Source organism: Lithobates pipiens, unplaced genomic scaffold (genome assembly GCF_037356315.1).
Source record: "Lithobates pipiens isolate NorthernLeopardFrog02 unplaced genomic scaffold, aLitPip1_a1.2 Scaffold_27, whole genome shotgun sequence".
In the NCBI taxonomy this organism is placed as follows: Eukaryota; Metazoa; Chordata; class Amphibia; order Anura; family Ranidae; genus Lithobates; species Lithobates pipiens.
This window is the reverse complement of record NW_027507788.1, coordinates 16,627,909-16,640,574: the sequence shown is the minus strand read 5'-3', so window position 1 is coordinate 16,640,574 and position 12,666 is coordinate 16,627,909. Positions and strand designations below refer to the sequence as shown.

Here is a 12,666-nt window from a genome sequence, read left to right as displayed (position 1 = left end):
AGCCTGCCTCTTGAACATGCCCCCCCCCCCCCCCCCCCCCACTCAAACACAGCCTGTCTGGGATGCATGGTTTCACCCCCCCCCCACTCAAGCACAGCCTGCCTCTTGAACACACCGTCCACTCAAGCACAGACTGTAATTTGTTCAACCACCACACCCCCTGACCAATCACAGCCTGGCTCTGGCATACACACCCTCCTCAAACACAGCCTGCCAATTAAACATGCCCCCCCACTCATGCACAGCATGCCTCTTGAACATGCCCCCCACTCATGCACAGCATGCCTCTTGAACATGCCCCCCCACTCATGCACAGCATGCCTCTTGAACATGCCCCCTCTGCTCAAGCACAGTCTGCCTCTTGCCTCAGGTTGAACAGACTATGGAATACAGGCATGTTGTGTATCTGCACAGTGCCCTGTAAGCCCGCCCTCCACTCTCATGGAGAAGAGATACATGGTCACATGACATAACTTATTAATCTTCTAAAAAGGTAAGAAAGACCATTTCTGTAACTAAGCAAAAGCAGGTATGGGGTCTGCATAGTTATAATTGTATTAGAAAGTGTCATCAATTCAGGCCGAATTATATTAGTTAATTATGGAAGGCAGATCCACTTTGCACTACAAATGCACTTGAAATTGCACAGAAAGTGCACTTGGAAGTGCAGTCACTGTAAATCTGAGGGGTAGATCTGAAATGAGGGGAAGCTCTGCTGATTTTATTATCCAATCATATGCAAGCCTAAAATGCTGTTTTTTATTTTCCTTGCATAACCCCCTCGGATCTACAGCGACTGCACTTCCACGTGTACTTTCAGTGCATTTTCAAGTGCACTTTGCAAAGTGGATTTGCCTTTAGTAAATAACCCCCAGTGAGGATAAAACACCAGATCAGACCATTATGAGGCCAATTGGATGCTACACAGGAAACAAAATCCTGGAAAACCTTGTTAAGTACTTTTCACTTTTAATCCTGTTTAGTGTACTGTTGCCTAGTTTGTCTATTTTGTAATATCTCTTTCTGTAAACAAAGTTTTTTTACAGTTTTTTCTTTAATCAAATGATATTTCGCAGTCTTTAACCACTTGCCTACTGGGCAATTAAACCCCGTTAATGCCCAGGCAAATTTTCAGCTTTCAGCGCTGCCGGGCCTTGCGCGGTCATGCTACACTGTACCCATATTACATTTTTTTTCACACAAATAGAGCTTTTTTTGGTGGTATTTAATCACCACAGATTTTTGTTTTTTAAACAAACAAAAAAAGACCAAAAGTTTTGGGAAAAAAAGAAACAGTTTTCATAGTTTGTTATACAATTTTGCAAAACAGGTAATTTTTCTCCTTCATTAATGTGTGCTGATGAGGCGACACTGGTGGGAATTGATAGGTGGCACTGATGAGTGGCACTGACGGGTGGCACTGATGGGCACTGATAGGTGGCACTGAAGGGCACTGATGAGCATTGATGGGTGTCATTGGCTCACAGCTGGGCACTGATCGTGGCACTGATCGGTGGTACTGATGGGCACTGATAGATGGCACTGAAGGGCACTGATAAGTGACACCGATGAGCATTGATGGGTGTCATCGGCTGACAGCTGGGCAGTGATCATGACACTAATCAGTGGCACTGATCGGTGGTATGGATGGGCACTGATAGGTGGCACTGATCAGTGGCACTGATTGGGGGCACTGATCGGTGGTACTGATGGGCACTGATAGGTGGCACTGAAGGGCACTGATAAGTGGCACCGATGAGCATTGATGGGTGTCATTGGCTGACAGCTTGGCACTAATCAGTAGCACTGATTGTGGTATGGATGGGCACTGATAGGTGGCACTGATGAGTGGCACTGACGGGTGGCACTGATGGGCACTGATAGGTGGCACTGAAGGGCACTGATGAGCATTGATGGGTGTCATTGGTTCACAGCTGGGCACTGATCGTGACACTAATTAGTGGCACTGATCGGTGGTATGGATGGGCACTGATAGGTGGCACTGATCGGTGGCACTGATTGGGGCACTGTTCAGTAGTACTGATGGGCACTGATAGATGGCACTGAAGGGCACTGATAAGTGGCACCGATGAGCATTGATGGGTGTCATTGGCTGACAGCTGGGCAGTGATCATGGCACTAATCAGTGGCACTGATCGGTGGTATGGATGGGCACTGATAGGTGGCACTGATCAGTGGCACTGATCGGGGGCACTGATCGGTGGTACTGATGGGCACTAATAGGTGGCACTGAAGGGCACTGATAAGTGGCACCGATGAGCATTGATGGGTGTCATTGGCTGACAGCTGGGCACTGATCGTGGCACTAATCAGTGGCACTGATCGTGATATGGATGGGCACTGATAGGTGGCACTGATGAGTATTGATGGGTGTCATTGGCTGACAGCTGGCCCCTTACTCCGATTTATGATGAGCCGAGTCTCATTGACTCACTGATTACAAGGCGCACAGGCAGCTCATGCACAGGAGGAATTACATGGATGCCCTCCCAGGAATTAAGGCCTGTGCTGTAGCCATCTTTCGGCTATAGAGTGGACACGAAGGAGTCAAGCTGATTCTAGAATTGGGAAAAGTGCCATTCTAGTGTATTTTTTTCTTTTTTGTTCTCAGTGCAGATACTGTGACTGATGTGCGTTTCCATTTACACACATGGTGGACGCCACTTTTGTTTGCGCGTGTAAACAGTTATGTGTGGAGTTAACCGGCCCCAGTGACGATCACTCTCAATCTGTTGGCTCTGGGAATTGTTCTCCCTCGGTAGTTGGGAGTGCAATTGTCACAGCAATGGTGGGATTTGAGACTGCCGCCATCAAAGTGATGGCTCTAGAAGAAAATCATCTTAGGTCCACTAGGCCTCCAGGAACACTGCCGGTTTACAGGGGGGGACTGATACCCATCAGGCCCAGGCTTCAGCCCGCAAGCCTCAAACCATGCATGCAACCTTTTCACAGTGGGAAACTTCCCTAGGACCTCTCCCGAAAAGGAAGGTCTACGAATAAGACACCATTGTTTGCTTGTTCTGTCAAAGTCGGGTCCAACTTTCTGATGACAAGTAATGCCGCGTACACACGACCGGTTTTGCCGTCGGAATAAACACTGAAGGTTTTTTCAGACGGAGTTCCGACGGAATTACGCTCAAGCTCAACTGTCTTGCATACACACGGTCACACCAAAGTGATGTACAACACGTTACGACGGGACTAGAAAACGAAAGTTCAATAGCCAGTAGCCAATAGCCTCCGTCTCGTACTTGCTTCAGAACATGCGTCGTTTTTGGTCCGTCGGAACAGCATACAGACGAGCGGTTTTCCCGATAGGAATTGGTTCATGGAAAAATATAGAATATGTTCTCTTTCGAGGTCTGTAAGAATTTTCGATGTAAAAAGTCCGATGGGGCATACACACAGTCGGAATAAATGATGAAAAGCTCCCGTCTGACTTTTTCTGTCGGAAATTCCGCTTGTATGTACGGCGCATAAGGGTTTGTTAGCTGTAATGCCGCGTGCACAGGATCAGAATTCTCTTCGGGAAAAGCTCTGATGGTTCTCACGACGGAATTCTGATGGAATTCGGCTCAAGTTGTCTTGCCTACACATGTTCACACCAAATTCCGATCGTTTAGAACACGGTGACGTACAACATGTACGACGGGACTAGAAAAAGGAAGTTCAATACCCAGTAGCCAATACCCTGTTTCCCCGAAAGTAAGACATCTTCCGAAAGTAAGACCTCCCACCAGGTTTCCCTCTCGCAGAAATATAAGGCATCCCCCGATAATAAGGCATCCCCCGATAATAAGACATCCCCCGATAAAAAGGCCCCTAAAGCTACCATAAGGCGTCTGACTCTTCTGGACCATAGCGGTGGGCACTGCCACGCAGCTCACTGATTGGCCAGCAGCTCAGCCGGAGCTGTTCAGGCAGGTAGGTGCGAAGTCTCTTTAAATCAGTGAGCTGCGGCTGGCTCTCTGAATGACGAGTGACGTCACCCGTCATCAGAGAGCCCGTCCTGCCGCCAGCACAAGCTGTCACCTTCTGCCGCCTGCTGCTTGCTCTGCCCTGACGGAGTCTGGCTGACTCACAATTAGACAGTGAGTCGCGCTGGGCAGGAGTCGGGCACATTGTGTGGAATCTGGCCTCCACAGACACACAGGGGTGACTGAGGTGGGGGGGGGGATGTCTGGTAAAGGGTGGGGGATGTCTGGTGAAGATGGGGGGGGGAGAGACTAAATAATCCACTGGCACATAGGTGGGTGGAGGGGGACTCACTTAAAATTACACAGGGTGGATTTGAGGGGGGGGGGGATCAAAATGGCACAGGATGATCAGAAGGGGGCAGAATCAATAAATGTGTACCCTATTCATCTTCATGGAAAAATAAGACATCCCCTGAAAATAAGACCTAGCACATCTTTGGAAGCAAAAATTAATATAAGACACTGTCTTATTTTCGGGGAAACAGGGTAGCTTCTGTCTCATAGTTGAATCTGAGCATGCGTGATTTTTGGTGGGACGGAATTGCATACACACTATCGGAATTACCGATAGAAAGTTTTTCCGTCTGGAAAATTGAGAACATGCTATCAATTTTTGGCTGGCGGAAATTCGGACAGCTAGATTCCGATGGAGCCTACACACGGTCGCATTTTCCGATGAAAAGCTCTCATCCGGTGTTTTTCTGGCCGGAATTCCGATCGTGTGTACGCGGCATTAGTATATATTGGACTGTCAGTATCCACCACTTACAAAGGGCTTACAAAGGAGGTTTTTGTATGGAGGAACAAATCCCTACATTTAACCACTTGCCGCCCGCCCTATAGGCAATTGACGGCGGCAAAGTGGTTGCATAATCCTGACCGGACGTCATATGACGTGATCAGGATTATGAGCCGCTGCGCGCCCCCGGGGGCGCGCATCGCGGCGATCGTTGTTGCGGGGTGTCAGTCTGACACCCGGCAACTACGATCTCGGTAAAGAGTCTCCGACGGAGACTCTTTACCACGTGATCAGCCGTGTCCAATCATGGCTGATCACAGTGTAAATGGGAAGAGCCGGTGATCGGCTTTCCCTCACTCGCGTCTGTGAGACGCGAGTAGAGGAGAGCCGATCGGCTGCTCCTCTGACAGGGGGAGGATGCCCACACTGGACCACCAGGGACGCCACCAGACCACCAGGGAAAAGGTAATCCTCCCTAGACCACCAGGGATGCCAGTCAGCACAATGGGTGCCAATCAGTGCCCATAATGGATGCCAATTAGTGCCCACAATCACTGATTGGCATGCATTATTGTTTGGCACTGATTGGCATCCATTACTATAGTATAACACCAATGCCGCCTATGAGTGCCCACCTGTGCCGCCTATGAGTGCCCACCTGTGCCGCCTATCAGTGCCCACCTGTGCCGCCTATCAGTGCCCACCTATGCCGCCTATCGGTGCCCACCTGTGCCGCCTATTCATGCCCACCCATGCCCATCTGTGCCGCCTATCCATGCCCATCTGTGCCGCCTATCCATGCCCATCTGTGCCGCTCATCCATGCCAATCCGTGCCAGCTATCAGTGCCAATTTGTGCCACCTATCAGTGTCCGTCCGTGTCGCCCATCCGTGTCGCCCATCCGTGTCGCCCATCCGTGTCGCCCATCAGTGCCGCCTATCAGTGCCACATATCAGTGCCACTTCATTGGTGCCACATTGGTGCCCATCAGTGCCGCCTTATCAGTGCCCATCAGTGTAGCCCCATCAGTGCCCATCAGTGAAGGAGAAAACGTACTTATTTACAAAGTTTTGAAACTGAAACAAAAAAAAACATTTTTTTTTTCAAAATTTTCGGTATTTTTTTATTTGTAGCGCAAAAAATAAAAACCGTAGAGGTGATCAAATACCACCAAAAGAAAGCTCTATTTGTGGGAAAAAAAATGATAAAAATTTCATTTGGGTAAAGTGTAGCACGACCGCGCAATTGTCATTCAAAGTGCGACAGCGCTGAAAGCTCAAAATTGGTCTGGGCAGGAAGGTGTTTAAGTGCCCCCCGGTATTGAAGTGGTTAATGTGTAGCTGAAGAAAAGTAGACAACTGTTATGAATGTACTTTGATCAACCCGTCTCTCTATTCAGTAAATTATAATATTGCTGCATCAACTGATACTCCATATGTGGTGTGATTTGGTTTTTTTTTTCTCCCTGTTTAGGCTTATCTCTCAATTGTATGCACTGTATGTCTACAACAACCTCATGTAGCTCCGGAGTGAGTCTACCTTGTGCTTCTGGCTATACGTGTGGTTATACTGCAATGAGAGCAAAGGGAGCGGTAAGTTTTTTTATTAAAAAAATTAATTGTCGTTAACTTTTGGGTGTGAATTTGAGTTTTACAGGGTATTTTTTTTTTTTCCTTTGCATTATAGTCCTATTCCACTGTTACAATGGTATGCTTTTTCTATTGGAAATGCTGTAAAAAGTTAAGGTGCAGTTACACGTTAAAACATCATTTTTGTTTGGGGAAAATGCACTATTGTTCATATTATTATTTATTATTATTATTATTATTATTATTATAATACATGACTATTGTGTAACAGATGTACTGTGCTTACATACTGCCTGACCAATGCTTGCTACAGCCCCTTTACCATTCTTCCTATTAATAGAGACCACACCAGGTTGGAGTAAACCTTGGCCGTAGCAGCCCCTTTATTAACCACTTGCCGACCAGCGCACGACGATGTACGTCGACAGAATGGCACGGGCAGGCAAATGGGCGTACATGTACGTCCCTTTAAATTTGCCGCCCTGCCATCGGGAGCGCGCCGCCGGCGGCGCGCTCCCGCGCTGGTCGGGACCTCCGTGAGTCCAGTCGCGGGACCCGCGGACTCAATCACCGCGGGCATCCCCGCGATCGTCTCACGGAGCGGCCGAATGAAGAAATGCCGTTGTAAACAACATTTCTCCATTCTGCCTAGCAACTAGTGACGTTGATCTCTGCTCCATGTGATTGGAGCAGAGATCAGTGTTCACTAAATGAAAGCCCAACCCCCCCCACAGTTAGTAACACACCCCTAGGAACACTTAACCCCTACACTGCCACCCACTGGTTAACCCCTTCACTGCCAGTGTCATTTACACAGGAATCACTGCATTTATATAGCAGTGATTATTGTATAAATGACAATGGTCCCAAAAATGTGTCAAAAATGTCCGATGGGTCCCCCACAATGTTGCAGTCACAATAAAAATCGCTGATCGCCGCCATTACTAGTAAAAAAAAAAAAATAATAAAAAATTATTAATAAAAATGCTATAAAACTATCCCTATTTTATAAACGCTATAACTTTTGCGCAAACCAATCAATAATCGCTTATTGCGATTTTTTTTACCAAAAATATGTAGAAGAATACGTATCGGCCTAAACTGAGGGAAAAAATTTTTTTTTTATATATTTTTGGGGGATATTTATTATAACAAAAAGTAAAAAATAATGAGTTTTTTTCAAAATTGTCGCTCTATTTTTGTTTATAGCGCAAAAAATAAAAACCGCAGGGGTGATCAAATACCACCAAAAGAAAGCTCTATTTGTGGGAAAAAAAGGACGTCAATTTTGTTTGGGAGACACATCGCACGACCGCGCAATTGTCAGTTAAAGCGACGCACATCTGATATTTGCATTGGTCTTTGCAGGCACTCCACATACCATCTGTTTAATAATAGTAATGCACTGCGGTACCTTTTAAATCTGATAATAGGCCTCTCGCCGACATACTGGCTCGGAGACGACCAACTGACCGCAGTGCACCGTTAACCAAATTCCAGTTAAACCACCGTTAGCTGGAATACCACCATCGGGAACCATACCACCATGGGTCCTGGACTCTCCTTGTCCGAGGTTTCTTCATTCACCTGCAAAGACCAACACCCGCCACAGCGCACAAGGGGAAAACCTTACCCTTGGGTGCCCCTCCAACCCCAACTATTTCTATATTATGCCGGAAAACCCTGAGTCCACATATGGGACCCCCCAGCATGGGGGTTACTCCGTCACCTTGACCGCACCTCTAGCGGCCCACTGACCAACCTTGCCATTCCAAACCCAGCATCAGCTGACCTCCCCATGAACTTCGTATGAAGCTATTCTCATACCCTCTACCGATCGGCCCATCACCAAATCGACCGACCAATGATGTAGGGCCCACCGCCAATGTCCCCCAAGAAAGCCCTGCGGATGTGCCCGAATCCACCTTCATAACCCTCGTCCCGTCCCAAATAGACTTTAAGCGCACATGATTACTACCGACGTGTGACACCCAGTTCCCAGCGGCCCCCCTTTTAGTCACACCGGGCCGCCTACATACTGAATTCTCCACCACAATTATGTTCCTGTTTGTTCATGTTTTGTCTCGACACCTAACACCCGTAATTTTTATAGCCGAAACTGCCTAGAAATCTGGACGTAGTGCAACCGTCCCGACGTAGCAACAGAGACCCCCTCCCCACCTTTGGGCTCACCATTCCCATTTGCGCCCCTACTGAGCTTTTCCCCCTCCTGGACCTCCCAGAAGAGCTAACCCAAGCGCCGAACCTGTCTGCCCGAACGGAAACTACAGAGAGAAACCTTCCCTCGGGAACAAGGAAACTTCCTTACTGATAAAACCCACCAAACCAAATTTGCTAAAATTAAATAAATAAATAATACATAAATGAATTCCGGCAAATCCAAAAACGACACAGTGTGCTCCGTGTCCTGGCGCAACGAGAGAGTCGATCCCCTTTTAGTGCTGGTCTTGCAATGAAGTACCAGCAAACCTGCGATTTTGCAGAAAAAACACACAACCCACCGCCTCAGGATCCGCAAAAAACCCCCGCACCGAACCAGACCCTCCCTTGGGCCCCACTGTTACAACGCTGCTTGAAGCACCAATGACAGACATGCCTGCCAAAACCCCGAAAGGATGAAGTAAAGTACCGTGACTAATTGCCTTTGTGGCCCGCCTAACCCAACTTACAGGGATCCAACCCCGGCATACGGGACAAAGAAACCTCCTGGTTGCTGCGCCACCGTGGCCCCATTCCCAGGATACCTACCCAACGCAAGCCAAACCAAGCTTATGCCATGACACTCCCACCCCCGAGAGGTGGACAGCACCCCAAATGAGGACTACAAATCTCTCAACCCCAAAGGACAGAACCGAACAGCCCAACCCCCAGCTGACATTAGACTGCAAACCTATGGTAATCCATACCCCCTTTCATGATGTCTACGTATCAACGCACGACAGAACCCCAACATACTCACCCCATGCTCCGGGGCCAGCACAACTGGTAGCCATACCGTCGATACACCTTATGTATCCCACCGGCGTACTTCACGAATGTGAATGGAACCCCCCTCCACTGGCCCACGGAGAAAGCCTAACAGCTCGTCCTGCCGGTCACATACCCATACCTGCATTTCCGTCATCACCAACCTACCTAATAACAGTCCATACCTAACCACTAAACCCACCTCGCCTAACGCCCTAAAATCTATGCAGTCCTACATATCCGTGCTTATATCAATAACCACTCACCAAATACTTACCGATACCCCGACGACACCCTCGCTACCGTAAAATTCACCACTTACGTACTTACCAAATATTTACTTCACACCTCCATGTTACCAACGCGATAGTAAAATGAACTATGTACGTACTCACCGGACACTTGATGCCCCAATGTCACCACTGTAATGTCAGGAAGGGACCCCCCATACCTCCGATGGGCCCAACCAACATTTTCAACACTTAGAAAGGGACACCCATACCTTCGATGGGCCCCCACCAACATTTTTCCAGCGTTAGGAGAGGCCACCCATAATTCCGATGGGCCCCAACCACATTTCTCCACCATTAGGAAGGGCCACCCATGACTCCGATGGGCCCCACCAACATTTCCCCAGTGATGAAGGGACACCCAACCACCGATGGGCCCAACCAACATCTCTTCCCACAGGCAGGAAGGGACACCCATCCCTCCGATGGGCCCCAACCACCAGCTTCCCCACCATCCGGAAGGGACAACCATACCTCCGATGGGCCCCAGTCCCCCCCTGACATCCACCGTTCCAGCACTTCCCAGGGAAGCAGGGACACCCGTACCCCCAATGTGTCCAACCCACCATCTTCCTCAACTCAGAAGGGGCACCCATACCTCCGCTGGGCCCAACCCCCCCTATTTTCCCAAGTTAAGAAGGAAAAGACAGAACCCATGCCACTGGTGGGCCCCAACCCCCCATCCTTTTCCAATCAGGAAGGGGCCCCCCATACCGCAGACTAGCCGCAACCCACCGGTTTATTACTGTTAGAAAGGAAACCCCCACGCCTCAAAGCAGTCACACCCACTACTTTTCCCAGTTAGGAAGGTCCACCCCAACTCGGATGCGCACAACCCACCGTGTTATTTCCCAGATAGAAAAGGAGACCCATTCGTACCAAGAGGATCGGACCACCCCGCCTCCAATAGGTCCGGCCCTACATATATTTCCTGGGGCCCCCCACGCCCTCAACCCGTCTAGATGCTCACTGCCCCCTTTTTATTTTATTTTATTTAATTTTTCTTATTTTTTTATTTACCAGACCCACCCCAGCCAGAAAGGGGCACCCAAACTCAGATGGGCACAGACCCACCATCTTTTACACAGGTAGTAAGGGGCCCCCATACCTCCTCTGGGCCCCACCCACTACAGTCCCCCCAGGCAGGGCAAGACCTCCACACCCCCGAGGGGCCTGGCCCTCCAATCCTTCCCATGTGGACCCCCGCCCCCGTCCGGGGGTAAACTGCACCCTAATAGCTAAAGCCAGTACTAAGCAGGGAAAATTCCTCACGCTCCTTCCGTACCGCCGCATTCCCTCACCATGTTCCCTTTTCGCCGGACCCCAGCTGTCTTGCCACATGTCCAAAGCCTCCAGGTACACAGTGCCCCAGTCCCCACCTTCCACAGCTGACCCCAGAACCCGTTAGAAGGTGCGCTTTTTGGGTCCCTGCACCAGCACCTACCCTGCCTCTTAGGTCAGAGGCAGCTAAACCCTCCAGCCACCTGTGCACTAGCCGCCTCCAGCCCTGTTCACCCCCTCTACGTAAACCAGACTACTGATGGGCCACCCGTGCCATCTACCCGGAAACACCCATACTCCTGTATCCATCCTGGCACTGGCGTGAATGTGGGCCAAAAGAAACTGGGGAAAAACCCCCACGCAAACCTGACCGCGTGTCCTTTCCCTTATGCGTGGCCTGGGCCCACCCACACCGATCCCCCCTGCTAACCCACAGCCTGCCAAGAAATAGAAAAATTGTGAAAGGATTTACCCAGCAGCCTGGTGCGAGTCCCACCAGCCGAAGATCCCGCCGATCGTCTCTGGGGCTCTTCCTCCTCTTCCGACCATGCCTCCCCTTTGAATGCTGCTCCAACTGTCCTACCCCCAGCGATCGCCAGCCCTCCTGGGGAAGCATCCTAGGATACCGAGGATCTGCGCGGCTGCTGCCTCCGCCTTCTCGCGCCGGATCCACCCACTGGAACTCCATTGCTGTGCCTGGGCATGTCCGAGTGATGGGGGGGGCACCTCTGTCCCCTTACCTGTCCCCTTCCGCAGATACCACTGAACAGTGCGTAGAGAGCCACCGGCCGGGGCAATGCAGGCCTGATGTCCGCAGCAGGATTCAGTAGTCTATGAAATTTGTCGGTGCCGAGCTCCGCCTTCCCTGCCGACTCACTGCCAGGGGGGTTGAGGGAGCCCGCGTGTTCCTCTCGCTGCAGTGGGGGGGGTGCAAAAACTGTCCATGTCCCCAGATCGCCCGCCTACCACTGGTCGTTGTGGGGGGGGGGGCTGTGCAACCCACGTGTCGGCATCCGGAGAGCGAAAGGCCACCGGCCAAGCTCTCCACCAAAGCGCTGTTCACCCCACCGTCCCCGGAGCCCCCCCGTCGCCGAATGCCGTAGGGGGGGTAAGGATCCCCCATCCGTGTGCACCGCGGGCAGGGGGGGGCGTGTCCCCCCGTGTCGGCCTCTGGAGAGCGAAAGGAAGCCGGCCATGTTCTCCACCAAAGCTCCGCCCCCCGCCGCCTCCCCACCAGCGGCGGAGCCCACGTGCTCCTGGAGAGCCGAACCGAGGGCTGCCACACCGCTGTTCACCGCACTGTTCCCGGAGCCCCCCCCCCGTCGCCGAGTGCCGGCAGGGGGGGGTTAGGATCCCCCATCCGTGTGTACCGGGAGCAGCATCCATCCGGCCTGTTGTTGTCCATGGGGAAAGTCCTGTGAGAGGGGCTCCAGCGGCACTGGTCTGCCAGTACGCGTGGACTCCTGAACATGTCGCCCGCTCACCTCGACCGGCCCCCCTCTCTCGTCCCGCCGCCATCCTGGCCATCCTGCCCAGACCGCAGCAAGGCTCCTCCAAGCTTGCTCCTGTACGCTGAACTGATACCTGGGGGAGGGGCCAGCTCCTTTTTACTCTCCTATCCCCTCCTCCCCAAGCTACTCCAATCATGCAAGCCCTCGCACTTCTGCACCCTGTTAACACTGTCATGCCCAGCCCTACGCTATTTCTTCATTTTATTTATTTTCGCTCCGGGCTTTCCTTGACTTATATAGTGCCAAAAGTTTACGCAGCACTTTACAACA

At 50.8% G+C, this 12,666-nt stretch overlaps 1 protein-coding gene across 1 annotated transcript in view; it reads left to right on the top strand.

The window, feature by feature from the left end:
* Positions 1-12,666, top strand: part of LOC143933582 (phospholipase A2 inhibitor and Ly6/PLAUR domain-containing protein-like) — a 32,849-nt gene that overhangs the window by 5,661 nt on the left and 14,522 nt on the right. Inside the window, exon 2 of the mRNA XM_077456529.1 lies at positions 6,211-6,329. Coding sequence (XP_077312655.1) covers positions 6,211-6,329 — 119 coding nt within the window. The remainder of the gene's footprint in view (positions 1-6,210; positions 6,330-12,666) is intronic.